Source organism: Haliaeetus albicilla, chromosome 12, assembly GCF_947461875.1.
Source record: "Haliaeetus albicilla chromosome 12, bHalAlb1.1, whole genome shotgun sequence".
In the NCBI taxonomy this organism is placed as follows: Eukaryota; Metazoa; Chordata; class Aves; order Accipitriformes; family Accipitridae; genus Haliaeetus; species Haliaeetus albicilla.
In genome coordinates this window covers 5,607,781-5,635,341 of record NC_091494.1, presented here as the reverse complement: position 1 = coordinate 5,635,341, position 27,561 = coordinate 5,607,781, and the positions used below count along the sequence as shown (strand labels likewise).

Below are 27,561 nucleotides of genomic sequence, written 5' to 3'. Positions count from 1 at the left end.
CCTTGGCCAGCCCCGCCTCGGGGTGACGGTGACGAGGGGGTGACGACGGGGGGGTGACGACCGAGGGTGACGATGGGGGGGTGACAGGAGGCGACGGGGGGGTGGGGTACGTGGCGTGACGGAGGCCGGAGACTGATGGGGACGAAGGGGTTCGGGGACAGCCCGGCAGGGGGCAGCAGTGGGCGGAGCCGGGGTACCCCGCGCCGCTGCCAGCCTCCCCTCCTGATTGGCCGCCGCTGGCTCATTATGCTAATACCTTGCGTCTCGCCGGGGCCAAGCAGGCTGACGTCACCAGCCCGCTGGCGGCCGCGCGCGCGGGTGGGGAGGGGGAGGGGGAGGGGGAGGGGGAGGGGGGGGGTTGCGAGCGGAGAGGCCCGGGCCGAGCCGAGCGGTTCCGAACGGTTCCGAGCGGCGCCGAAGCGGCGCCGAGCGGGGCGGGGCGGGGCGGGGCGGGGCGGCGGGCGCCTCCCGCAGCGGCGGCGGCGGCGGCGGAGCGGGCCATGGCCGCGGCGGGCAGCGGCGTGGCGGCGGCGGCGGCGGCGGCGGCGGCGGCGGCGGCGGAGGCGGGGGCGGCGTTCAGCACCGCGAACAGCGGCCGGGTGAACGGGCTGAGCCGCCCGCCCGGCGCCATCGCCATGAAGGATCACGACGCCATCAAGCTCTTCGTGGGGCAGATCCCGCGTAACCTGGAGGAGAGCGACCTCAAGCCGCTCTTCGAGGAGTTCGGCCGCATCTACGAGCTCACCGTCCTCAAGGATCGCTTCACCGGCATGCACAAAGGTACGGGGGCGGGGGGGGGGGCTCCGTGCCTGCCGGCGGCGCACGACCAGGTTGGGGCGTCCTGAGGTGGGACGCCCTGAGGTGGGGCACCCGGGTGTGGGGCACCCCTGAGGTGAGGCACCCCTGAGGTAGGGCAGCCTGAGGTGCAGGCACCCCTGAGGTGGGACGCCCTGAGGTGGAGCGCCCCGAGGTAGGGGTACCCCTGAGGTGGAAGACCCTGAGGTGGGAAGCCCAAGTATGGGGCACCCCTGAGGTGAAGGCACCCCTGACATGGGGCACCCCTGAGGTGAAGGCATCCCTGAGGTGGGACGCCCTGAGGTGGAGCGCCCCGAGGTAGGGGTACCCCTGAGGTGGGACACCCTGAGGTTGGGCACCCCTGAGGTGAAGGCACCCCTGAGGTGGGACACCCTGAGGTTGGGCACCCCTGAGGTGAAGGCACCCCTGAGGTGGGACGCCCTGAGGTGGAGCGCCCTGAGGTAGGGGTACCCCTGAGGTGGGACATCCTGAGGTGAAGGCACCCCTGAGGTGAAGGCACCCCTGAGGTGGGACACCCTGAGGTGGAGCGCCCTGAGGTAGGGGTACCCCTGAGGTGGAAGACCCTGAGGTGGGAAACCCAAGTATGGGGCACCCCTGAGGTGAAGGCACCCCTGAGGTGGGACGCTCTGAGGTGGAGCGCCCCGAGGTAGGGGTAGCCCTCAGGTGGGATGCTCTGAGATGGGGCACCCGTGATCTGGAGGTGCCCCTGAGGTGGGCATACCCTGGTATGGGGCACCTTTGAGGTGGGGGTACCCCTGAGGTGAGGTAGCCCTGAGATGGAGGTACCCCTGAGGTGGGTCACCTCTGAGGTGGGGCACCCAAGTATCGGGCACCTCTGAGCTGAGATACCCCTGAGGTGGATGTACCCTTGATCTGGAGGTACCCATAAGGTGGGGATACCCCTGAGGTGAAAGTACCCCTGAGATGGGGGCACCCTTGAGGGGGAGCACCCTGAGGGGGAGGTATGCCTGAGGTGGGGCACCCTGGTACGGGGTACTCCTGAGGTGGAGGTACCCTCATATGGGGCACCCCAATATGGAGCACCTCTGATGTGAAGGTATCCCTGAGGTGGAGGCACCCTGGTATGGTCCCTCCAGTGTGGGGCACCCCTGAGGTGGGGGCACCACCCCTGAGGCGAAGATACCCCAGTATGGGGCATCCGGGTATGTGGCCCCCTTAAGATTGGGGTACCCCTGAGGCAGAGGCACCAGTCTAAGGTGGAGGTACCCCTGGGATGGGGACACCTGCCTGGGGTGCGGGCACCCACATGGCGTTAGGGTGTCTATCTGGGGTTGGGAGCTGCCATCTGGCTTGGGGACACCCCTGGGGTCAGAGCATCCCAGGGCTGGGAGCACCCCAATAGTGTTTAGGGCACCTGCCTGGGTTGGGGGCACCTGTTTGGCATCAGGGCACCCACCTGAGTTTTGGGTACCCCTGGAGTTGGAGCACCCCTGGGATGGAGGCACCCACCTGGGATACAGGCACCCACCACAGATGGGGGCACCCACCTGCCTGGCCCCCTGCCTGTGCCGTGTCCTAGGCCTCTGTGACCTGCGGGACTGGGATCACTGCTGGCCTGGCTGGCATCCCGGCACGGGGTGCAGAGCACCTGGCACCCCCAACAGCGGCATGCTGAGGGGCTCACGCGTGCACCACCAAGGTCTTTATGGAACCTCCCACCCGTGAGCTGGGGGTTGGTGCCGCCGGAGCAGGGTCAGGGCACTCTGGGTGTCACCCAGATGGGATCTCAATGCTCCTCTACACACTGTTGCCGAGCCTCTGTGCCACAGGCAGCGCCTGCTTTGCCAGGACTTTCTGGGAAGCCGAAACTAGGCGCTTGTGGATGCGGCTGCATCGGTGCCCTTTGGCCATGGGGCAGCTGCCTGGACTCCATCGTTCTCAGCACCGTGGCCTCCGAAATGTCTCCAGGCGCCTCTGAAGCTGCTTGTGTTCCCTGAACAATGGGATTTGCACCTTGCTGAGCCCCCTCGGCGCTTCCTCCAGCGCGGGCTTCAACTGCTGCGGCCCAGACGCGCCATTTAATTGCGGACGCTCCTCTAATTTGAACGGCATCTTTCCTCCTGGCAAGCCTCCGGAGCAGGATTGCTCCCTCTCCAGCCCTCCGAACTTCTCTGGAATGCCTGGCCACCATCCACATTGTTTCCTGCAGGGGAAAAGGGGGAAAAAAAGGGGTAAAAAAGAGCGGGGAGGAGGAAGCCAACATGATTACAGATGGTAAACACTGGAAATGGCACCGGGACTGATGCGAGCCACTGTGCTGACCTCCCCTTTCCACCCGCAGTGGGATAATATTTAACCGGGGGTGATCTCTCCTTGCTCCCTGCGAGGGCAGATGTCCCCAACACCCTGAGGCAAGCGAGGGACCCCATCCCTTGGCATCCCCCCGCCCTGCTGCCGCGCTCCCTCTCCTCCCAGGCACGCTGATTGTACTTATTAAGAGTTATTAATACTTAATCAGCTGGCGGATTTAATTGTGCCAATATTAAAAATGCATCAATGTCAATTTTATTCATTAAATATTTACTTTGTTGAAGGGAAACTGTTTTGCTGCTGTTTTAATGTCACTTTCAGACGCTTTTGGATGTGACCCCAGCAAATTGGGGGGGAGCCCTTGGGGAGGGAGCGGCGTGGCGGCGGCACAGGGACCCGGGATGCTCCCGCAGGAACGGGAGGGACGGAGGGGAGAGGACCAGACCCCGTCCCCGGGGCTTGCTTGTCACTGCCAGCTCCGGGCGCTCGAGTGGCTCGGCAGCGTGAGTCAGCGTGGGAAAACCTCGCCCCAGGCGTATTCCCGATTCCCGAAGCGCCGCGATGTCGGAGGAGCCGGAGTGCCTTCGCCACGCGAGGTTCATCGCGAGGAGGATGCTCCGGACCAGGAGAAGTGTGGCGGCAAGCCGGGATGAGCGGCCTTGACGCCTGGAGATCCGCTTCCCGGAGGGCTTTGGCTGCGGCTTTCCCTGGAGCCTGGGGCCGGAGCGCCACTGCCTGTGTGCTGCCAGACTCGCTGCCTGCTCTTGCCTTCCTCCTTCCTTCATCCTGGTGCTCCATCTCTTCTGTATTGAGATCTCCCACCCTGTTTCAGGGCTGAGCTCTGACCCCGCTGGCGGTGGTGCGCACCAGGATGCTGGATGCCAGTGTGCCAGGGTGCTGGTGTGCTGGATGCCAGGGTGCCAGAGTGCTGCGTGCCAGGATGGCAGGGTGCTGGGGTGCTGGATGCCACGGTGCCAGGATGCTGGGGTGCTGGGTTCCAGTGTGCCAGGCTGCTGGATGCCACGGTACCAGGATGCCGGGGTGCTGGGTGCCAGTGTTCTGGGGTGCTGGGCTGCTGGGTGACACCCCAGCACCATATTAGCCGCACCGCCAGCTCTCTGTGTGCCTGGGGCTTTGCGGTGGTGCCGGGCCAGACACTGACCCCATCTCCCCGTCTCCGCAGGCTGTGCCTTCCTCACCTACTGCGCCCGCGACTCGGCCCTGAAGGCGCAGAGCGCCCTGCACGAGCAGAAGACGCTGCCAGGGGTAAGTGACACCAGGGGGGTCGGGGTGAGCTGGGGAGGGGGACGGTGACACCTACCCAGGGTGCGGGCGCAGGAGCTGCTTCCAGCGGCCGCAAACCAAGGCATTGATTTTCCTGCTGCCCGCGTGCTGTTGCGCTTTCTGTGGGCTCCGACCTCCCGAGCTTAACAAAGTGAAAATAAATATTTAATTATTCGCCTAAATAAAAATCAATAGGGCCGCTGGTTGGCTGGGGAAAGCGCCGGGGCCCGTGAATATCAATCCCTGCCTTGGGTGTGTGGAGCCGATGGAGGGGGACGAAGTTCGCGGCTTCCTGAGCCGTGCTCTCACTGGTGGTGCTGTGCATCGGTAGGTTTAAGAGTTAACAGCCCACTTTGGGAGCCTAAAGGAGGTGTGGGGTCAGGCCCTGCCTGTGGGACACAGGCGAGCATGTTATGTGCACACACGCGTGTGCGAGGTCTGTGGCTGCTGTAGCTGCTCGCTTCTCACCCTGCACAAGGTGAGCACAGGGGCGTGCACCTGAGCACGTGCTTGAACGTGGGCACGCGGGCATGAACCCCTGCGCGGGCACACGCCTGTGCGCACCCCTCTGCGCGCGTGTGCACGTAGCGGTGCGTGGGCGTGCATCCGGGCAGGCGTCTGCGTGTGTGCACACCCCTGCGCCTGGGCTCACGCCTCCGTCTGCTCACCTGGCTGTGCCTGTGCACACCCCTCGATGCTTGTGCACGCTCCTCCGTGCCTGTGCACACTCCTCCGTGCCCGTGCACACCCCTCGATGCTTGCGCACACCCCTCCGTGCCTGCGCTCGCACCCCTGCGTGCCTGCGCGCACACCCGTGGGCACACCCCTCTCTGCTTCTGCACACTCGCGCCTGCCCGTGCACACCCCCCCGTGCTTGTGCACCCCTCCTATGGCCGTGCACCCCCCTCCGTGCTAGTGCACCCCCCCTATGGCTGTGCACGACCCCCGTGCCTGCGCTCACACCCCCGCGCTCCGCGCCTCCTCGGGGTCGTCCCCCCCACCTCGGGCCCAGGCCCCGCCCCCGGCGCGGCGCGGGGGCGTGTCCAAGAGGATGGAGGGGCGTGTCTCCACCGTAGCCCCTCCCCTCGGCTCGGCCCGGCCCGGCTCGGCCCGGCTCAGCGGGGCTGCGGCCGCCCCTCCCCCCCGCCCCGCCTCCCCGCGCGCCGCTGCGCGAGCCGAGCCGAATCGGGCCGGACCGAGCCGAGCCGCCTCGGGTGGAGCCGGGTCGGGCCGGCCCGAACCGAGCCGAGCCGAGCCGAGCCGGGCCGGGCCGGGCCGGGCCGGGCCATGCAGCTGCCGCAGGTGCCGGCGCCCGGGCCGCGGCCGCCCGTGCTGTGGGTGCCCGCCGGGTCCAAGATTCTCTGCATCGAGGTAGGGCCCCGCCTTTGTCTGCCGCCGGCTCGGCTCGGCTCGGCTCGGCTCGGCCCGGGAGCCTCTGCGTGCACTGGGGCATCCGCACCCGCGGGGTGGGGGTGCTTCGGAGTGGGGGGTGCATGCACCCGGGGAGGGGCGGGGGGGGGTGTCTGCACCCGGGGGGGTTATCTGCATGCAGGGATGGGGGATGCGTGTGATGGTGAGGGGGTGTATCTGCTCCCAGGGATGGCGGGGGGGGATGGCGGGGTGAGCAGGGTGGGTTTGCACGCAGAGACGGGGTGAGTGCGCGGCTGGGTGGGTGAGGAGGGTGGATCTGCTCCCAAGGGTGGGGATGGGAGGGGGTGTCGGTGGGGAGGGTGGATCTGCACCCCGGGATGGGGTGTGTGCGCGTGGGTGTCGGTGGGGAGGGTGGGTCCGCACCCAGGGATGGGGTACACGCGTTGGCGGGGCAGTCGTTGGTGATGAGAGTGTATTTGCCCCCCCACCCCGGGACGGGGGTCGCGATCATGCGTGTATTCGCAAGGAGGGTGTACCTGCACCCAGGGATGGGGAGGGTGTTGGTGGGGGGGCGTTGGGGAAGAGGGTGTATCTGCACGCAGGGATGCTGCGTGTGAGGGTGGGTGTTGGTGGGAGCGTATATCTGCGCCCAGGGCTGCTTGTGTGGCGGTGGGGTGTGGGTGAGCGGGGTGTATTTGCAGGCAGGGATGGAGCGTGTGCACGCCTGTGTTGGTGAAGAGGGTGTATCTGCAGCCAGGGATGGGTTTGTGTGTTGGCTGGCGGGTATATTTTTTTACCCTGGGCTCGGGTGTGGGTGTTGGTGCTGTGCGTGTGGTTGCAGGTGTGCAAGGGGATGTGCTGGGGGGCGTTGCACCCGCTGATGGTGCGAGGGTGCCTGCGCGCGTTGGCAGGGGTATGGTTTTGCCCCTCGGGCGTGCACAAGTAGGTGTTGGTGGGGAGCGGTTGCACATCAGCGGCGTGCAAGCATGTCAGCAGCTGTGTGTGAGCGGGTGCGAAGGGTGTCTTTGCACCCAGGGATTGTGCGCACGGGGTGTGGGCGTATGTGGGCCTGGGGGATGGCAGTGGGGGGTGTTTAAGTGTGCGCACGTGCGTGTGTGCGCACGCCGGGTGCTAGCAGGGAGCAGAGAGTGCGTGTGTGCGTATGGGTGTTGCGTGGGCTCCCACATTGTGGGTGCCCAGTGGGGGAGCTGGCCGGGTGTGTGCAGGGCTCAGGTGTGTGTGGGTGGTGGTGGGAATGGGGTGTGGATGCTGCTGGGGGGGAGCTGTGGCCATCCAGGGGTGGTGTCCAGCACTGGGCGTCCGTGTGTCCACAGAAGACTGCCGGGGGTCCCTCCGTGGGTCCTGCTGCCGCAATGGGGAAACTGAGGCAAGAGGCGTCGTGTCCCTGCCTGGCATGGATGGCAGTGCCGGCTGTGCACCCTGGAGCATATGCCTGTGCTTGTGCCAAATCCACAGCTGTGGGGAGGGTGTTGTGGGTGTTGTGTGGGTGTGTGGTTGTGGGTGGGTGGGTGCTTATGAGGACTCTGGTCTCAGGGTGGGCAGGTGTAGGGGTGTTGTGTGCGGGTGTGCACAGGGTTGGGGTGGGTGTGCGGCTGCATGTGGGTGTGCAGTCATGCTAGGACGGATGTACGGTTGTGCGTGGGTGCAAGCGTGTGGCTGTGTAGGTGTACGGTTGTGCGGGGGGGGGTGCTGAGGCAAGCGTGCAGCTGTGGATGGGTGGACGTGCATGGAGGATGCTGTATGTGGGTCTGTGGTTGTGCTCAGAGGTGTGCAGGAGCGGGAGTGCGGCTGTAGGGGATGCGTGGTTGTGCGTGGGGGTGTGCTAGGATGGTCGTGTGCCTGTGTGGGGTTGTGCGGTGGTGTGACTGTCCCCAGGCCGGCTGTGTCCCCTTGTTGTGAGTTCACCCCCAGGGCTCTGGCAGGGTGTTCCCGTGATGGATGGCTGCCTGTACCCGAGCGCCTGACTCCCTGCACCGTGTGTTGGCTGCCTAGGGACCCCAGGGGTGACGTGGGCACCAGGCTCCCGTGGGCACCCGCTGCTCCAGCGTCACCCAGCACCTCCATCTCGGCTCATTCGGATGCGTGGTGGCCTGCCAGATCCTCTGGCTGTCGGGTGCAAGGAGGAGGAGGGTGACACCAAAGGGCCAGAAGTGACCCTTTCCCACGGGGCAGGTCCCACTGCAGGGGTTCACCATGGGCTGGCTCTCCCTGGTGCCCAGGTTGTTGGGGGGCTCTGAATTTGAGCAGGTGACAGTGCCCAAGGGGTCAGGCGGTGGTTTAGCAGCCAGTGGTGACCCCCTTCAGGCTGTAGCACACTGGTGGTTTGGCCATGGGGTGCTGTAGCTGGGGTTCTGTGGGGCACCCACGAGTGATGGGACTGGTGGGTGCTGGAACACCCCAGACAGGGTCTCCTGTGGGCCTGGGTGCGTCAGTGTGTCCTTGGGGTGTGCAAGGATGGATGGGGGGGGACATGGGTGGGAGCGGGGTGATGGGTGGATGGATTTGTGGGTACTATGGGGGTGGAGGGATGGGTGCTAAGGGGGTGGAAAGGCAGGTGGCAGGGAGATGGGGGATGGATGGGCTGGTGTAAGGGTGCTATGGGGATGGGTAGGGGTTGGGGGGTGGATGGATGGGTGTTATGGGGATGGATGGGTATTGGGGGATGGACGGGTGAACTGATGGGTGAATCCTAGGTCCAGATGGGTGGGTGGGTGGTTGTGTGGGTGTCAGGGGTAGGTGAATGGACGGATGGGTGTTGGGGGTGGACAGATGGACGTCAGGAGCAGGGGGAGGTGCCTGGGTGGTTTTTTGGGTGTCAGGGGATGGATGGAAGGCTGTGGGGCAGCAGCGGGTGGCTGAGTGACTGGGTGGGCACAGGGGCACGGTGCAGGGGTGCTGTGGGGACAGGCAGGCAGGTGGGTGCCGGACACCCGGGTGCAGGGGGAGGTCTTGGTGCCCAAGCCGTCCACCTGTGCCATGGGAGCCAGTGCAGGGGGGCACTGAGTATCCTGGGGTGGGCACAGGGTGATGTCAGGGGTGCCAAAACCCCCTTCTGGGGGAGTCCACAGGCCAGGGCCGTTTCTCCCCGGCACGGTGCGGCAGCCTTGGGGTAGGTTAGCTGGTCCCTGAGGCCTGACATTTATAAACATCAGCCGCTCCCGGAGAATCAATACAGTTTAATAACCGGCGAGCGGAGACGGGAGACACATCAAAATGACACTCTGCGGCTCCGTAAATGTTATTCTAAATCATACTCGCTGGGTTTATTACATTAAGCATACAGCAGCGGGCACGGGAAATTTATTCCATCAAAGGCCATCGCACTGGTAAATGGGACTGGCAGGTCGCTGGAGGGGGGGCAGCCCCCCCCCCTCAAAAATGGGGTTCCCTCCTCCCAGCCGTGGCAGGGATGTGGGGGACAGGGGGATGGTGGTTCTACAGGTCTTCGTGCCATCACAGCCTCCTGGGTTTGGGGTGAGCTGGATCCTGCCCCGGTGCTGGGGTTGGGGTGGATGTTTGGGGGACCAGTGACACGAGGGCAGCCGGGTGGCCCCATGTCCCTTGGTACCACTCCACGGCTCCTGGGGACCCGGTCCCCTCCCTGGAGCATCCTCAGCTCTGTGCTGACATTTCTCCCCGCGTTTCCCTGGAGACGAGGCGGTTGCCGTGGAAACCTCCCTCCTCTTCTTCCTTAGCCATCCTCTTCCTCACGGGGGGGGGGGGGGGGGGGGAGTGGTGCTGCCCCCACCCAGCCCCTAAATTTGGGGACCCCCTCCAGGGGTGCACAGGGAGAACCCTGGGATGGGGGTGCACACCTGCGTGGGTGCGACAGCAGCACACGTGTCCTCGGCTGTCCCTGCGTGTGCTTGAGCCGTGTACTTGTGCGCACAGCTGCCCCGTCATGCGTGACATCCCGCCGTTGCCGTGACGACCCCATCGAGCACATGGCTCGGGCTCTGCAGCATCGCGGGGGAAGCACGCTTGTTGCCGTGGAAACGGCCGTAATTGTAGCATTTTTCGGCTAAATGGGGGGAAAAAGGAGGGGGAGAGAGGAGGAGAAATGGCTCCGTGGGGCAGCAGGCCAGGGACGTGTGCGCCGTCCCAGCGTGTCCCTCTGCACACGCATATCATGCTCGTGGGTACATGCGGCAGCAACGCGCGAGAGGAGGCCGAAATTGGGTGAGAATCGGGAAAAGGAGAGTGGTGCCGGTGCTGCTGGAGGGGCCGGGGCTGGCCGGGTGCTGCCGCCGCCTCTGCAGTCCTTTGCAGTCGAGGAAAGCAGGCAGGCGGCCAAGGCTGGCACCGGCAGCCCGGCGGGCGCCTGCGGCACCGGGTACCCGTCCCCAGGGCTGTAGCATTGCCCTCCTCCCGCGGCATCCCTGGTTCGGTGTGGCCACGAGCCCTGGCTCTGTTTTTGCAGGTCCCTCCCCTGCTCCCCACTCTGTCCCCCTGCGCCAGGCTGGGGCCGAATCCTGCCATTCCCCGTGGAAAGGGTTCGGTGGGGGCACGGCACCGCCACTGACTGCCCGCTCCCCTTGTGTGTTGCAGATGAACCGCCCCATCCAGGTGAAGCCTGCTGACAGCGAGGGCCGAGGAGGTAGGTCCCCCCTTCCCCGGCTGCCCTGCACGGGCAGGGGGGTGGAGGGCCAGCCCAGGGGGTGATGGGGGACACGGTGGCATCGTGGGGGCTGCCGCGGGGAGGTTTGTTTGCAGAGAAACATGCAAAAGGAGCTGCCTTTGCCAGTGGCGTCTGAAACTGAGCACAGAGCAAATGTGATCTTGGCTCTCCCTGCCCAGCCAGCTGGGGGGAGCGTCCTGACGTCACGCCGAGAATGTCCTGATGTCATGCCAAGAACATCCTGATGTCATACTGTGAGCATCCTGACATCGTGCTGGGCAGAGCGCCAGCCAGCCGCTCCCTGACAGCCCCTTCGTCTATCAAACAACCTAATTACCCGCCCAGAGATGCCTGTGGGGACCCCAGCAGAGTCGGGGTGCAGGAGTTGGCCACACGTGGCCCAAGCCCCTCTCAAATAGAAACTGCTGGGCACCCACCCCCCCCCCCCCAATTCTCCGTGGGGGTTTGCAGCTCGTGGGGCCACGGCATTTCAAGGCTGAGTCAATAATTTGGGCAAAATTGCAGGAATCGGATCAAAACTCCCTGAAGTTCCCAGTGCCGCAAGCAAGCTCTGGGCGCGTAGGCACGCTTGGACACGTGGGATGCTCACATAGGGCCGCCTGCCCTCGGCAGGACAGCTGGGGTAGATATCGCCCTAATCAAAGCACGTTATTAAACACGCTGCAAGCTGGTCCCGGCACGTCCCAGAGGGACCCGGCAAATAAATTACCCACTTACTGAGTGTAATTGGTGAAGGATTAAAAATCGATGGGCGAGCTCAGGCGCCTGGCTCTGGCCCCCTCGCCCAGGAGGCGATGTTCGGCCACCGAGCCAACTCCCCTCGGCCGCCTTGGCCGGGAGATGGTTTATGTTTAACTAGACAACACAGAGCCCTATTCCCTTAACTAATTTTCCTGGTACCTTAACGGACAGAGCATTAATCGTCTCCTGCCATTATTTATTTATTTCTCCGGCAACGCTCTTGACAGGGCACCTTATTTTCTTTGTCAAATGCCATTAGCGCGCAGCGGGAGCGCGCGGCTGCGCAAGACAGATGCTGGTAATAATCATGAAATTCTCATTATTTACTCTCCCTTCTCTCATGTTTGGGTTATTTATGTCCCCTGGGCACGGCCGGAGGCTGCGGGTTATTCTGCGAGTCAATCATACAAAGGCAGTCGCCACTGTTTTGCGGGCTCTCTTTGTTTCCCAGCCGCATCTCGCATCAGTGCCGGGGGAGCCAGCTCCTCCATCCCCAGGAAAAGCCCCAGCTCTGGTCCCTGAAGCAAGAGCCAGCTCTTCGCAGCTTCACCCCTCAGCAATTTCCCTGCAGGAGAGGTTTTTCCACCCTGAGCATTTTGTAGGATGGAGGTGATAAACCCTGTGTATTTGCTGGCAGATCAGCATTGCTCTCTGCCCAGGCTCCGGTGTTACCCGGCTCTTTCCCTTCCATGCGCCTCTTGCAAACCGGGGATGAGGGGGTGGGATGGTGGGTAGCATCCTGCTCTCTGAGGGGCTTGGTTTTGTTTTTAGAAGACAGGAAGCTCTTTGTGGGTATGCTGGGGAAGCAACAGAGCGAGGATGACGTCCGGCGCCTCTTTGAGCCTTTTGGCCAGATTGAGGAGTGCACCATCCTCCGAGGGCCTGACGGAGCCAGCAAAGGTGGGCTTTGGGGGAGCCGGGTGAGCGCTCTGTGGGCTGTTGGCACGCATGGAGTGTGGGAGCCGCTGGCTGGTCAGCATTGGCTCCCGCAGTGGCTGAATCCAACCTCTCTCGTGTCCCCTCTCTGCCCTTAGGTTGTGCCTTTGTGAAATATGGCAGCCACACCGAGGCGCAGGCTGCCATCAACAGCCTGCACGGCAGCCAAACCATGCCGGTAAGTGCCAGGCTCTCGCCCTGCCCCGTTCGACCCCATGCTGCCTGCATAATCCAATCACCAGCTAATTTGATCCTCTGTCTAATTGGATCAAAATCCTACAGACCGGCAATTTGTCGGCCACATCACCCCAAGGTTCATCCTTGCCTGGGCGCTGAGCTCTGGGGCTGAGCGCGCAGGGCTAATTCCCTCCACGCTGGAGAAAGGGGCTGTTTAATTAACGTCGAAGGTCAAAATTGTGAACAAGGAGGGGAAAAAGGAAACAGAGGTCAGGGAGCTGCTGCCAGGGAGAAAAAACTGGCTATAATTAAACCTCACATCGATTGCTGGTTGTTGCTGCCAAGCCGGGCAGCATCCCCGGGGCTGAGGATGCTGTGGCTGCTGTGAGCCAGTGGGTCCCTCCCCAGAGCAGGGAGACATTTCAGGGGCATTGCCGGGGTCCTGCCGTTCAGCCCCCTCTTCCCCCTGTCTCAGGGTGCCTCGTCCAGCCTGGTAGTGAAGTTTGCAGACACCGATAAGGAGAGGACCCTGCGGCGGATGCATCAGATGGCAGGGCAGCTGGGCATCTTCAACCCCATGACCATCCAGTTTGGCGCCTACGGGGCCTATACGCAAGCGGTAGGAGCTGGCACCGGCTGGGACCTGGGGGTTTTGGGGGAGCCCCGCGAGTGGGGGGGGTTGGTTTTGCCCGTGAAAGCCTGCGTGAAGTTGTACCAGTGCCAGTGGGTGCGGATGCCCGTCAGGGTTGGTGTATCCCCATTTAGGGGCACACCCAGAAGGCTTCACCCCCCAGGTGAGGGTGGCATGGCTGTAGCGTGCAGCAGTCCCATGTATCGCCTCTTTTAGTGTCACCTAGACCTCCTCCTGTCCCCGGGTCCGGCAGCGGGTGGCATTTATCCCTGCGAGCCCCCGTGCGTGGGTGCAAAGCGGGAATGCTAATTTTTCCTCCCCTGCTCCCCCCTTCTCTCTGCCACTCACTCACTTTCCCCTTTTTCCCCCTTTATTTCCTGAAGATCATGCAGCAGCAGGCAGCCCTGATGGCGGCTGCGCAGGGGACCTGCCTGAACCCCATGGCTGCCATCGCCGCCGCCCAGATGCAGCAAATGGCCGCCTTCAACGTCAGCGGGCTGGTGGCTGCCCCCCTCACCCCCTCTTCAGGTATGACCCCCCTCCCTTTGCTCCCCATCCTGCTCAGCAACCTCAGGGGGGGCTGCTGGTGCTGACACCTCCCTCCTGCAGGTACGAGCACCCCCCCTGGCATCAGCACAGCGCCCGTGCCCAGCATCGCCACGCCGATTGGGGTGAACGGCTTCAGCCCACTGCCGCCGCAGACCAACGGGCAGCCCGCCTCGGAGACCATCTATACCAACGGCATCCACCCCTACCCTGGTAACCCTCCTTGGAGCCTTCCGGGGGGCTCCGCCACATTCCCTCGGGACTGGGGACACGTGCTCGGCTCACGCGGCAGGCTCCGGGGGTGCTCCCCACCCCAGGAACACGCTGGATGAACCAGCCGTGCACCGATCCCCATCGAAATCCCTCCTCCTGTGGCATTGCCGCCTTTGCAAGCAGGGGGATGCTCTTGGCTCCAATGAAAGAGCAGGGAGCAGCTCTGCCCCTCTGCGGCAGTGCTTGGCCGAGAGCTCTCTCCTGTGGGAGCTGCTCATCCCCGGATTTCTCTTGCTTATTCTCTCTTCCTTCTCCCTTCTTTTCTCTTCCCAGCTCAAAGCCCCACGGTGGCCGATCCCCTCCAGCAAGCCTACGCAGGCATGCAGCACTATGCAGGTCTCAAACTTTGCTTTGCACTTCTTCCCTCTCTCCCCTCTTTGCTCCTCACCCTTATTTTTGGGGGGTGAACGTCACCTTGGGGTTGAACCACAGGATTGGGGCAGCGTGCTTGGTCACAGATTAATGTGGTGAGCATGGGGTGCCGTACACTGGCAGGAGCTCCGGGGCAGCGGTGGGGGTGACACTGATGCAGAGCACCATCCCCTCGTCCCCAGCAACACAGATGCGCTCCCGGCACGGCCCTCCGTGCAAATTTTGGATGGAGCAAAGTGAGTTTTAATGCCCACGGGTCTGAGATAACTCCGTGGGGGAGAGCTGGCGGTGGTACCTAGGAGAGGGGGCGAGGTTTGGGCAGTGATGGAGAGCTGGCTCCATGCTGGATCCTGCCGACACGCCAGCCTGCTGGTAGAGACGGCCATGGACGCACCAAGACATGAAAAATCCTTGGATGTTCATCGCACGGCCGAATCTGATGGCCAAGGAGATGGGCCACAGAGAGAAGGGAGTCAAAGCATCCTGCGGAAGTACGTCGAGCCCGGCAGCCATTTAACTAGGAGCACTAACAGCGATTTTCAGATTTTCAACAGAAAATCAAGTTTTGGACCCCAAATTGTTCATTTTTTCAACCAAAAGTGCTGGCTTTCCTCAACCATGAGGCTCTATTACTGCTGTCACCAACGTCCCTCCTGGGAGAGCCATTCCTGCATCCCTGGCGTGCCGGGAGGCCGGGGCCATGCCGGCAGGGGTGGGAAGGGCAGAGCCAGCAGTCCTGGTGCAGGAGAGGGACCTCCATCAAGGGTGGCAGCGGGGGACATCCCTGTCCCCAGCCCTTCCCGGGGCTGGGGTGGGTGCCGGGGTCTCAGCTCCACGTTTCTCTCTTCCAGCAGCGTATCCCACCGCCTATGCACCCATCAGCCAAGCTTTTCCCCAGCAAGCACCCATCATCCCGCAGCAGCAGCGAGAAGGTGAGGGGTTGTGGGGGGCACCCTGCCGTGGGGCCGGTGGCTCTTTGCTCCCCCCCCAGGGTGACCCCCGCCTCGCGGCTGACGTGCGGCTGTCCTTTGTGTGTCACCCAGGTCCCGAAGGCTGTAACCTGTTTATTTATCACCTGCCCCAGGAGTTCGGGGACGCGGAGCTCACGCAGATGTTCTTGCCTTTTGGCAATGTCATCTCTGCCAAAGTCTTTGTGGACCGTGCCACCAACCAGAGTAAATGCTTTGGTAAGTCCTGGTGTGCGGCTCTCCCCGACGTCCCAGCTCGGAGGTCCAGCTCTCCCCAGTCCCCAGCTCAGGGGTCCAGTTCTCCTCAATATCGCAGCTCAGGGATCTGGCTCTCCTCAACATCCCAGCTTGAGGATCCAGCTCTCCTCGACATCCCAGCTCTCCCTGGTCTCCAGCTTGGAGGTCCAGCTCTCACTGACATTCCAGCTCAGGCCTCTGGCTCTCCCTGATGTCCCAGCTCAGGGGTCTGGCTCTCCCCAATGTCTCATCTCGAGGGTCCAGCTCTCCCCAGCATCCCCAGCTCGGAGGTCTGGCTCTCCTTGGTGTCCCAGCTCAGGGGTCCAGCTCTCCCCAATGTCCCCAGCTCGGAGGTCTGTCTCTCCCCGGTGTCCCAGCTCAGGGATCCGTCTCTCCCTGATATCCCAGCTCGGAGGTCTGTCTCTCCCCGGTGTCCCAGCTCAGGGATCCGTCTCTCCCTGATATCCCAGCTCGGGGGTCCAGCTCTCCCCCGTCCCCAGCTCGGGGGTCCAGCTCTCCCCCGTCCCCAGCTCAGGGGTCCGGCTCTCCCTGACATCCCCAGCTCAGGGGTCTGGCTCGGGCAGCACCGATGGGTGACCGAAGCCGTACCGTGGCTGGAGCAACGCATCTGTCCGTCCTGGGGCCAAAGGGCGGGATTTTTGTCCTGCACCGTGCCAGGACAGAAGGACGTACCCTCTTGCTGTCCCCTCTTATGCTGTCCCCTACCCTATGTCCTCCGCCTCGTGCACCTGCCGGCATGCCTGCCAGGGAGGGCTGGTCACCGCTTGCCGCTGCCATGTCTGCTCTGCTCACGCGGCTGAGTGGCACCACTGCCGCCTGCAGACCTGTCACCGCAGTGTCCCTGTAGCCTGTGTCACTTTGGTGGCCCCACAAATCCCATCACCCTGGTGTCCCCAGACCTCATCACTCTCGTGTCCCCATAGACCCCCGTCACCCTGGTATCCCCACAGATGTGCAGACCTTGGTGTCCTTACAGACCCTGTCACCTTGGTGTCCCCACAGATCTGCTCACCTTGGTGTCCCCGTAGACCCCGTCGCCCCAGTGTCTTTGGAGGCCCCATCACCTTGCTGTCTCTGCAGACCCTGTCACTCAGGTGTCCCATGAGCCCGCACATCCCATCCTGGTGTCCCCACAGACCCCATCACCTTGGTGTCCCTGCAGACCACTCCAGTGTCCCTGTGGACCCTCTTATGCTGGTGTCCCCACAGACCCTGTCACCTCAGTGTCCCTGCAAACCTTGGTGCCCCCAGAGATGCCATCAGCCCATCAGCCAGTCCCCTGCAATCTGGGGCTGTGCTGTTACCCCACGATCCCCCTCTCCCAGCACCCCCAACCTGGGGCTCCACCTGAGGCTGCCCGCAGGAGCGTCCCACGGGATTTCAACGCCTCAGCTGAAGCAAAGTGGCAACCTGCGATGTTTACAGTGACAAACTCCTCTGTCACCTCGCCCCTCGCCCCCAGGTTTCGTCAGTTTTGACAATCCGACAAGCGCTCAGGCAGCCATTCAGGCCATGAACGGCTTCCAGATCGGCATGAAGAGGCTAAAAGTCCAGCTAAAGCGGCCGAAAGATGCCAACAGACCCTACTGACCCCTGCTTACCCTGGCCCTGCGGAGAGGTAAGGGGGGGGGAACACAGGGGGGCTTGGCCCTGCTGCACCCTCTGCGATGCCCTGGGGGACCTGGCGGTGGGGCTTGGCTCACCTAAAGCATCACAGGTGCCGTGTTTTCTCCAAAAATGCCCTCGAGCCTGTGCGGGGGGGTGTCTCTGTGCCTGGGACTGTCTGTGTGTGTGTGGGCTCCCTCTCTCCATCCCTCTCTCTGTCCTTCCTTCCCTCCATCCCCCAGGACACAGGCTAACGGCCCCTTTGTTGTTTTGCAGGTCGGGCGTCCTGTGGTGTCTGACGACTTTCCCCTTCCCCAAGTGCAGTATCCAAACCCGTAACTCTCTTTCTTTGCAACACATCCCGGAGGAGGAAGAGGAGGAAGAAGAGGAGGAGGTGATGGAGAAAAACGGCGAAGAAGAGAGCCATTCTGGTCGTAGCTTTTCTTTTCTTTTTTGATTTTTGTTTCCCAAACCGGTCTTGTTTGTTACTTAACGGGAACGAGAGAGCGAGGAAGACAAGGAAGGAGGAGACCAATGCAGCCCTGGGGCTGAGATTCGCCGCTGGCCGATTGCCGGGACTCACCAAATCCCTCGCCGGGAGAAAGGACGACGGCCCCGGGCGGCCGGGATACGATCTACCTTTGTGTTTTTTTTTAAAGCACTCATTTGCTGCTACCGATTTCCCAGGAGAAACGAGGAAAAGAGGCTCCAAATGGATTTTTAAACCAAAGCCGGTGGGACGGGACCAGCCTCGGGCGCTTCACCTGGAGGATGCTTGTTTGGAAAAAAGAAAAAGGGCAAGATTTTCTTTTTCCGCACGTCGGGAAAAAAAAAAAGGATCAAAGGATGTTGGACTTATAGAAGATATATATAAATAAGTATATATATATATATATCCCATGGAGCAGGGCGGCGGGACACACGCTTCCCCTGCTTGTCACTGGCACAGGGACATAGGATTACTTGTTTCAGAGTCATATCATTCCTTAGAGTTTAGGGACCAAAGGACTATTGCTTTTTTTAAATATATCTATAAATAAATTAATTTAAAAAAAAAACAAAACACACAAAAAAACAAAAACAGGAAAGAAGAAGAAGAAGAAAAAAAAACAGAAATCAAGAAGGTTGAGAAAAACCTTGGGCGTTAAGAGCTGCGAGCGTTTCCTAGAGGGCTCGGTTTTGGGAGGCCAATTCGCGGGGCTCAAGGGCTCGGTTTTGGGGTGCTGATTTGTGGCCGGGGATGGGGGGATGCAGAGGGGGGGTTTTTTGGGGATCTGTGGTGGCTCCCCCAGCCCCGCAGCCCAGGCGGGAGCCAGCAGCGGGGGAGTCAACCAGCTTGAAAGAGCCCCTTCAGTCGCCTCCAGGAGAGGGCGAAGCAATGCGGTTCTTTGCGTTTTCAGTTGGTTTTGGGGGATTTTGGTTTTTTTTTTTTCAGCCAAAAAAAAAAAAAAGAAAAATGTGAGGTTTCGGCAGAAACGAAGCGAAGTGAAATAAACTTATTTTGTCAAAATCGTCACCTTGGTTGGTTCTTTGGAGCAATTGCTGCCGCGTCCCACCACCCAAATTACCCCGAGAAGATGATACCGGGGACCCCTTTTTGACCAGCTTGACTCCGGCTGGGCCAAAGCATCTGCCAGGAATTTGGTGAAGCCGGGAGAGGAGCATGGGCCTCTCTTTTTATTTGCTTTTTTCCCAGGAACTACCATTTTCTGGAGGAATTCACCCTGGCTGCAGAGGGAACTGAGGCAGGACCCGGCCCCTGTCGTTTCGTTGTTCTTTCCGAGCAATGGGGGAGCTTCTGGAGGACGTTAACGTGTCCCGTGGGATGTCCCCTCGCAGCCACACCTGCAGACGAGCGACTGTGGTGATCGTGAGAAAGTGGCTTGATTTAAGGGAAGGAAAAAAAACAAACCACCCCAAACCCCACAAATTTAAGCAAAAAAAAAAATGGGATGGCTGGCAGGGTAGGTGGCAAGGGGATAGCCGCCTGCCTGGTGTCCCCTCTGCCTGGGTTTAGGTGGCCTTTGGGGACATCGACGTCAAGCAGCCAGTGCGGGACGAGCAGTGGTGGACAGATGTTGGGATCCCTCCGTCACCTCCCCGAGGGCAGGAGACACCAGAAGTGACGCTGAGAGTGCGCCCACTGGTGTGATGAGCCTGTTGGGTCTCAGCTGGTGACTGTACCCAAACCAGGACATTTTAAAAGTTGATTCTTAACTTTCTTTATAAATCCTGGTTGAAAACAACGCCCGTGCTTCTGGCGGGGTGGCAAAGGGCTGGTTTGGGGTATTTATTTTTATTTTTTAAATCCGTCGGACCCTTGAACCCCTGGTGAGGGACCCCCACAGCCCTGGCCGGTGTCCCCGGGTGGCTTCCGGCTGATGCCGCAGTAGCCACCGTCTCCCAAGGGCTGATATTTTACTGCTGTGGCCTCGTGTTGCCGTGACCAACCTGGGGAGCCCCAGCACCGTGGGGGACCTCGCTACCACTGCCAGCCCCCCACCACTTCCCGGGGGTCCCCACGCTGAGCCCCAGCAGCCTCCAGGGCTTCTTTGATGGGTTTTCATCCGGGTTTGGGCGTAGCAGGACGCACCCGTGCTGGCGCCGACTCCGTATCCGTGTAGTTATTGGGATTGGCAAGGGCTGAGACGAAGCGCAGTCCCTGGGAGGTCTCCATCTCGCTCTGCACGTGAGTGAGTCTCTGCAGCATCACTGGTCCCTGCGGGGGTCCCGTCCCCTTGGTGTGGTCCCATCCCTGAGGCACAGTCCATTCTCCATGGTGTGGTCCCTGCTCCATAGCACGATCCCTTTGCCATGGTGTGATTCCCTCCCAGCAGCCCCCTCCCCTTCCCAAAGCCCCATCAATTCCCTATGACCCTTTCCCTGGGATCCCATCCTTCCCCTGTGACTCCATCCCTTCCCCACCATCCCATCTCCTCCCCACAGCCCCAGGCCATTTAAATAGGTTAAACTACACCGACACAGATTCCTTTTATCTTTTTTTTTTAATGCGTTTTTTGGGTTTGTTTTGGTTATTTTTTTAAATTTTTTTTTTTTGCTTCGGTTTCTCGTCGTCAATAAAAACGCCATCGTTGCCAAGGCCAGGAGGGGCGGCCACCGGCCGCGCCAGCCCCCGCAGCTCCTTCTCCACGCTGCCACAGGGTCGGGGACACTGGGGAACGGGACGGGGAGGGGACAAGGGACCGCTGAACCCGCCTGGTGCCCACTGGATGCTTGACGCCTATGTACAGGGTGGAGCCACCGGCGTCAGCCCCCGTGTCTGCCCTGCCTGGGAGGCTCCAAACCCGCCCATCCTTTCCCCTGGCCTTGCCCGGGGTCTTTGCTCAGCACCCGGGGGTGTCCCCGGGGGTGGCCCTGCCGCCGCTCAGTTTGTGTACACCTGAGTCCCGATCACACGCATTATCTCCTTCTGGATTTTGGGATCCTGAGTATTGATATTGGCGTCTCCCACTTGGCCGTCTTCATACCTGGAAGGGGAGAAGGAGGGGTGAGGGGGTGTCCCATGGGTGTCCCACGGGTGCCGGTGAGGTGGGCGCAGCCCAGGACTCACACAAAGAAGAAGCGGGTGCAGACGTGGTCCGAGACGGGGCAGACCCAGATGTTGCCGTGTTTCTGCAGGTCCTTGGAGGTGATGACTGCCGGGGGAAGGGGCTGTCGGACGGGGGGGACGGAGGTCCCTGCTGGGCGCAGCCCATGGTGGGGACCCTCCCTCCTCCCTCCTCCACCCACCCGGTGAGCCAGGGATGTGGGTGCCGCCTGTCCCCCCCGTCGCGTTGTCGTGTGTCCCCCCCCGGCATGTCCCCGCACCTTCGCAAAGCGCGATGCAGTTCAGGTTGCGGCTCTGGAGGAAGCGGGACTGGATGGAGCGGGTCTGCGGGGAGAGCAACCGGCGTTACCCTCCCTGGCCGGGCTCGGCACACCCCGTCCCCAGCACCCGTGGGTGCCATGTCCCCATCCTCCCACGGTGTCCCCCGGCCCGTCACCTGGGGGATGGTGTTCATTCGGTTGTACCTCTGCACCAGCTCGTCCTTTGAAGGCATCCGGTGCTGCCCTTTCCCCATCCCTGAGGAGAAGTGAGGCAGTGGCCGTCACTCCCGGGCAGGGAGCACCCCCAGGGTGACACAGGGACACATGCCACAGACGGGGACGGCCACACTGGGTGCTCCCGCCCTGCGGCCAAACCGTGGGAACCCCCCAAAAGTGGGCACAGCAGCTTTTGGAGCCTCAAAAACGTTGGGGTTTTAATTCCCCAGCTCATCGGAAAGCCCCAGCCTGGCTGGGAAGAGGCCGGTGCAGGCGGGAAGGATGCAGGATACTGCCCACTCCCACGCAGCTCCTCCGGCCAGCACGATGCCGAACATCCCCGGGGCCCATGCAGGGAGTGGGGATGGGAGCGCAGGCAGGACTGGGCAGCGCAGGCAGCCTCTTACCTGAGTATCCAAAGGAAATACTGGAGATGGGGCTCAGATAGATGCCCTTGCCATAGGCTGCTCCATGCAGCTTGCAGGAAAACACCAGGGTGAGCGATGCGGGGTCACCCCGACAGCTTGGGCACGGTGGCGGAGGCAGCCCGGCCTCTGCAGGCAGCGCATCTCCAGCTGCCTGCATCCCTCCCTGCCTGCCTGCCTGCCCCAGGGAGGGGGTGTCGGGCACAGGGGAGCGTTACCTGCAGTTTAGTGTAGGAAGCGTTGACCAGTCCGTTGCGGAGGATGGAGTGCCAGTTCTCAATGTGAGAGCCGCTGGAAAAAGCCAGCCCCACGTCAGCCTGCCCCACGGCGCCCGCTTGGGGGGGCTCCTGCCCCCCGCCCCCCGCAACTCACTGGAAAGCAAAGGTGCTGCCGTAGAGTTTCTTGGCAGTGCGGAACCGGGCTTCCTTGGCTGGGGGGCTGCTGAGCAGGAGGAACTGATGGGAGGTGTGCATGAACTTCAGCTGCTACCAGGGGAAAGGGAAGAGCAAAGGCAGAGCCAGCGGGGAGAGAGGACAGACAGACAGACAGAGATCATGCACGGCAGCCCGGTCCCATGCCCGTCCCGGCCCTGCTTTGGCCCTCCCGAGCTTGCCAGGAGGGCCCGTGGCATTCCCCCATCTCTCGTCCCCTGTCCCACAGCCCATGACAAATATCCTCCACCCTATATCCCATATGCTGCCTCCCATATCTCACAGGCTGCAGACCCCATCCCAAAGGCTGCATCCTACATCCCAGACCCTTACATCACCCGCCCTGTACCCTTACATCCTGCATCCTGCATCCTCCATCCCACAGCCTGCACCCCATACCCTATGTCCCGCATCCCTTATCCTACATCCCACATCCCACACCCTACGTCCCTTATTGCATATCCTACGTCCTGCATCCCATATCCCATGTCCCAACCCCATATCCTTCATCCCACAATCCCATACCCTGTGTCCTGCTTCCCATACCCTACATCCCGCATCCTATAGCCTGCACCCTGTATCCCATTATCCTACATCCTGCATCCCATATCCTCCATCCCACATACTGCATCCTACACTCCCCATCCCACCTCCTGTACACTCCATCCCACATTCCATACCCTCCATCCCACACGCTGCACCTGCACCCCACCGGGAGGCCGGCCAGGCCCCTTACCCTGCTGAGGGGCAACTTGACGATGTGGGATCTGTTGCTGGAGATTATCCTTGGGAAGAGGAGGAGGAAGAGGAGAAGGAGGAGGAGGAAGAAGGTCAGACAGGGCAGTCCCATGCTCCCCTGGGAGTGGGGCTGAGCTGGAAGCTGTGCCAGAACCTGCCCCAAGGCTGGTGGATGGTGGTGACCCCCCCCAGCAGAAAGGGGCCAAGAGGGTCATGCTGGGGGTGTCCGGCTGCCCCCCACCCCATCCCCTATCCCGGGGGATGTGGAGCAACAGGGATGGAGGTGGGGCAGCAGGATGGGGCAACAGCACCCTCGGCCTTACCACTGCAGGAGGGGATGGGCCAGGGGGTCCAGCTTGTCCATCTGCTTCTTGATCTCCAGGTAGGACCCCTGGCAGAGGTGAGAGGGGGTGCGGGTGGGTCCCCCAGCACCCACCCAACCGTGAGTGGATGGAGATTGACACCAAAACGCCACCCCCAGCAAAAGATCCCGCACCGAGGGGATCTCACACGGGGCCACGGATGGTGTGGGGCCACGGGTGGCGTGGAGCCACGCCGGCGTACCTGGGTCATCTCCCGTATGGACATCACACTGTCCAGGGCTTTCTGCAGCCGCTCATAGTTCTTCTTCTACACGTGGGGCAGGAGAGAGGTGGCCATCAGAGGGGTCCTCGGGGCTCCCCCTGGCCCAATTGCCCCTGGCATGGGGGAGCGTTGCCCCCTTGGCACTTACCTTGGGGTTGAAGGCAAGCGTTTTGGGGTCGTTGGGGTCCACCACAGAAGGATAAGGCTCGAAGATGATGCTTTTGCGAGGGGACTCCAGGGCGGCACGGCACATGGCCACCAGCAGGTCCACCACCTTGGGGACAGAGCGTGGGGTGAAGGGACAGCACCCTGTCCCTTCAGAGGACAGTGACGGTGTGGTCACCTGCCGCACGCACCCCTACCTCGGCGCCCGTGGCCACCTCCTCTGCCGCGCCGGACATGACGCCCAGGGTGTAGAAGGAGAAGACGCAGAGCTCCCGGGTGCACACTGCTGGCTGCGGAGGGGACAGGAGCCACGGGGAGGGTTGGGGACAGTGACACGGGGTGACAGCCCGTGCCTGCCCAGTCCCCATTTCCGCACCTTGAGCATGGAGCCATTCTGGAAGACGTGCTGCTCATCACACACCACGCAGTACTCGTTGAGCGTCGGGATCCGCTGCTCTGCATACTTCATGATCTGAGGGGGAGGATGGTGGCAGTCAGCCCCCGCGGTGGTGACGGCGCTTGGGAGGATGCTCTGGGCAGTGGGATGGGGCTGAGTGGGATGCGGGACACTCACCTGGACAAGGAAGCCGTACTCCAGCGTAGGGACGTTCTTGCAGTGGCCGCCAACCTGCGACGGAGCCAGAGCGGAGCCAGCTGCGTTATCCCCTTTCCCCTACACACCCCCACCTCCACGTGGCACCGGCAGCCCCCAAAACGCCCCCCCCGGCACAGCGGGACCCCCGACATGCCAAGACCCTCCTGGGGACGCAGCCGCAGCGGGGACGTTGCACCAAGATGGAGGGTGAAACCCCGCAGGACCCCACAGCTGGCGTCCCAGCTCACCCACGAGCACCCAAGGGTGCTGGGGACAAGGCGCAGGGGAGAAACCCCGCGGGGGGTCCCCCCAACCCAAGGAGGTCCCACCACCCCACGACAAGTGATCCGACCCCGGAACAGCCCCCAGGAATCCAGGAAGGGAAAGGAGAGGAAAGCAAACCCCGAGGCGGGGAGGCACCCACCAGGATGTTGAAGGGGGCGACACCTGCCTGGGTGCTGGAGGGGGGGTAGCCGAAAACCTCCACCTTGGGGTTCTTCACCGTACAGGAGATGGAGCGGTTCATCAGGCGGTTGACACGAGCCTCGGGGATGCCCAGTTTGCCCTTCAGCACCGAATCTTGGATGACGGGGAAGCTGGGAGACCTGCAGGCACAGAATCCCCTTGAGATCCCCAGTTTGTCACCTTCCCCTACTCCTCCATCACCCGGAGCCGAATTCATCCTTCGGCTGGTTTTTGGGAGCAACCTCCACTTCCTTGGGTTCTGGTAGGGAGCAGCAGCATCTGAGGGGCGAGTGGGGAAACTGAGGCATGGTGCCAGGTCCCCAGCCGCCCAGGGTGAGGGGACAGAGGGTTGGTCCCTTGGGGACACTTACTTGGGGATGGGGGAGAAGATGCTGAGGCCAGCACGAAACTTCTTGATGGTACCGCTTGTCTTGAACCAACTGTGCCGCTTCTCCTGCTGGGTCTTCAGGAAATCGTTGCTGAGATGTTTCCATTGCTGGGATGTGAACATGCCCAGGATCCTGGCAGAGAGGTGGCATGGGTGCCCGAGTGGGGTGCCAGCACCCGTGGGTGCTTCAGTGCCCACTGAGCCTTGTGCTTGGGCAGTCCGTGCCACCCAGCTCCTCCTCTTCCCCACCCAAAGCTGGTGGCGAGCCCATCACAGGGCTGTGTGGCAGATAAAAGGTGGTGGCGTGGCTACATGCGGTACCTGGCCGCTTTTGGGGCAAAACAGTGACCCCGTGGAGCACCCCACCCACCTCCCTTGGGTGCCCACCGCGTTTTGGCTCTTACTTCTTCAGCTGCAGACCCAGCCCAAAGCCCTCCTTGTTCGATGGCTGGAAAACCTCGATGGACGGTTCTGCGGGGAGAGAGAGGAGGACAAGCTGTCGGTGCCACCGCTGTGCCCGTCCCAAGGGCACACGAGGATACCGTGTCCCGCCCGTCCCCGCTCACCAGGGCCATCGAGGTACTGGGAGAGGGAGAAGCGCAGGCGGAGGACGATGGGCTCCGTCCGCAGCACCTTCCACGCCGTCGCCACCTCCTCCTGCAGAAGGACAGCCGCGATTTGGCACAGCCGTGGGGAACCCCAGCCGGAGAGGGAAATTTGGGGGCCCCCTGGGGCGTGTGTCCCAGCCCTCCCCACGCCAGTGCTGTGGGGGACGCCCTGGGGACTCACATCGAGGAAGCTGATGTTCACGTGGAGGTCGATGTCCACGTCGTCAATGGTCCCATACTCCCTGTGAAGACACGCGGCACCACGGCGGGGGAACAGGGTGAGACCGGCACAGTGCCGGAACCGCTGTCCGGTGCCCACTGTGCCGGGGTAGGCATGCTCGTGGGGCAGTGACAGGCACGTGTGGCTCCCCACGTATCAAGTCTGTGCACCCCTGAGACCAGGATGGCACGGGGAGAGTGCCAGGATCATGGCTGGCTGCCTGGGGATGGCATAGTTGGGTGCCCGGGGATGGCACGGCCGGGTGCAGGGGCTGGTGGGCGGCGGGTGCACCCACCTGACAGCCACGGCATTCTCGCTGTAGATCTCCTTCACGGCCTCGATGTCGGCGTCCAGCTGCGGGTGACGGTACAGGTCGGCGGCACAGGTCCCCTGTGGCACAGGACCCCGCGGCACCATCACACCCAGAGCCCTCCCACAGCCCCACACTCGGAATTGGGCTCAGGTTGGGGTCCCTGAGCCCCCCCGTGGCACCCAGCACCCATGGCGCTTACCTGGACGCCATAGAGGAACTCCTGGGACTCATTGTCCCCGTCGGAGTCATCGTCCGTCCAGTACTGGCCCTTGAGGTCCTGGGGGGCAGAGGGTCGGGGGGCAGCGGATTAGGGGGGGCAGAAGGTTGGGGGGCAGTGGGGATGGGGGGAGAGGAGATGGGGGGGAGCACTGGGGGGAGCAGGTTATGAGGCAGAGGGTTAGGGGGAGAGGGGATGGGGGTAGAGGGTTGGGGAGTGGGTTGGGGGGAGCAGATTAAGGGGGAGTGAATGGGGGGAGCAGTCTGGGAGGGAGCAGGTTGGGGGGAGCACATTGGGGAGCAGCAAGTTGGGGGAGCAGGTTGTGGGGAACAATTTGGGGGGAGCGGTTTGGGGGGGCAGTGGGATAGGGGAGCAGGATGGGGGCATTAGGATGGGGGGCAGCAGGTTGGGGGGAGTGGGATGGGGGAGTGGGATGGGGGAAGCAATTTGAGGAGCAGCAGGGTGGGGGGAAGCGGGGTGGGGGGAGTGGGATGGGGGCAGTGGGATGGGGGAGCAATTTGAGGAGCAGCAGGGTGGGGGGAAGCAGGTTGGGGGGAGCAACATGGGGGCAGTGGGACGGGAGCGGTTTTGGGGGGGGGGGAGCAGCATGGTGGTAGCAGGTGGGGGGCAGCGGGATGGGGACAGCGGGCGGGGGCCGTGCATGGAGCGGCCGGAGGGGCCCCGACCGATGGCGATGGGGGGTCCTCCCCCGCCGTCCCCGTCCCCCTCCCGTGCTGGGGGACACGGGGGGGATGCCGGGGCTCGGTCCCCCCCTCCCACCCCGAGCAGGCCCCATTCCCACCGCCCTCCCCGGTCGTCCCGCCCCCCGGGCCCTGGGGCCCGTTCCCTCCACCGTGGCCGTGGCAGTGGGGTGTCCCCGTCCCCTCGTGTGTCCCCCCCCCGGCCGGCGGCACCCCCCTCACCATCTCAGTGGCGGCCGGCTGGGCCTGCCACCGCCTCCATGCTGCCGGGCGGGCGGGCGGCCATCGGGCCTTGACGTCAGGCCCCACCGCGGGCCCGGGCGCCACCGCCGTCACCCAGCAACGCTGCTGCTGACGTCACCCGTGGGGACCCCCACTTCCCCCCCCCCGGGTACCCCCCGGTACCCCCGACCCCCCCCCCGGTACCCCCCAGGAGGGCAGCGGGGGTCCCCGGGATGGGGGCGGCTGTGACGGGGACCCATGGGGCTGGTGGGGGTCCCCAGTGCAGGGTCCCTGTGGCCCCAATTCGGGGTCCTCACAGTCGCCAGCACAAGGTCCCCCGTGGGGCGGCCATGTTGGGCCCCCCCACGGCCTGGTACGCGTGTCCCCAGGGCAGAGTCCCCAAGGCTCAGGGTCCCCCATGGCCCCAGCACAGGGTGGCCATCGTGGGTCCCCGCATGGCTGGCACAGCGTCCCCACGGCCCAGGATGGGGTCCCCAGTGTCCCCAGTACAGGGTCCCCAGTATCCCCAGCTCAG

The 27,561-nt window shown here is 62.9% G+C and overlaps 2 protein-coding genes across 9 annotated transcripts; one reads left to right on the top strand and one right to left on the bottom strand.

Moving 5' to 3' along the window:
* The first annotated feature begins 493 nt into the window (after positions 1-493).
* Positions 494-18,425, top strand: CELF6 (CUGBP Elav-like family member 6). 6 transcript variants are annotated; one of them, XM_069797758.1, is made up of 13 exons: positions 494-780; positions 4,271-4,353; positions 10,312-10,360; positions 11,915-12,043; positions 12,178-12,257; positions 12,732-12,875; positions 13,271-13,415; positions 13,497-13,646; positions 13,980-14,042; positions 14,930-15,010; positions 15,122-15,265; positions 16,767-16,922; positions 17,186-18,425. In XM_069797758.1, exons 1-12 carry the CDS (start codon positions 501-503, stop codon positions 16,892-16,894), a joined length of 1,476 nt encoding a protein of 491 aa, XP_069653859.1. In that variant the 5' UTR covers positions 494-500; the 3' UTR covers positions 16,895-16,922; positions 17,186-18,425. The 6 variants fall into 6 exon arrangements, with proteins under 6 accessions (XP_069653859.1, XP_069653863.1, XP_069653860.1 ...); XM_069797759.1 differs by having other exon boundaries at positions 509-780; positions 11,918-12,043; XM_069797761.1 differs by having other exon boundaries at positions 509-780; positions 14,933-15,010.
* A 1,479-nt stretch (positions 18,426-19,904) lies between these two features.
* On the bottom strand, positions 19,905-27,184 carry PARP6 (poly(ADP-ribose) polymerase family member 6). Of its 3 annotated transcripts, none has more exons than XM_069797756.1 (22): positions 27,027-27,184; positions 26,086-26,163; positions 25,869-25,963; positions 25,535-25,595; positions 25,312-25,402; positions 25,150-25,216; positions 24,729-24,878; positions 24,317-24,497; positions 23,872-23,925; positions 23,674-23,769; positions 23,495-23,587; positions 23,281-23,406; positions 23,112-23,177; positions 22,871-22,938; positions 22,546-22,594; positions 21,751-21,863; positions 21,597-21,669; positions 21,361-21,430; positions 20,914-20,993; positions 20,738-20,801; positions 20,481-20,565; positions 19,905-20,397 (listed from the first exon to the last, which is right to left on the bottom strand). In XM_069797756.1, the coding sequence occupies exons 1-22, from the start codon at positions 27,027-27,029 to the stop codon at positions 20,295-20,297; spliced, it is 1,866 nt and encodes a 621-aa protein (XP_069653857.1). In that variant the 5' UTR covers positions 27,030-27,184; the 3' UTR covers positions 19,905-20,294. The 3 variants fall into 3 exon arrangements, 2 of the variants coding, with proteins under 2 accessions (XP_069653857.1, XP_069653858.1); XM_069797757.1 differs by having other exon boundaries at positions 21,751-21,860; XR_011327016.1 differs by lacking the exons at positions 19,905-20,397; positions 21,361-21,430.
* Positions 27,185-27,561: the final 377 nt, after the last annotated feature.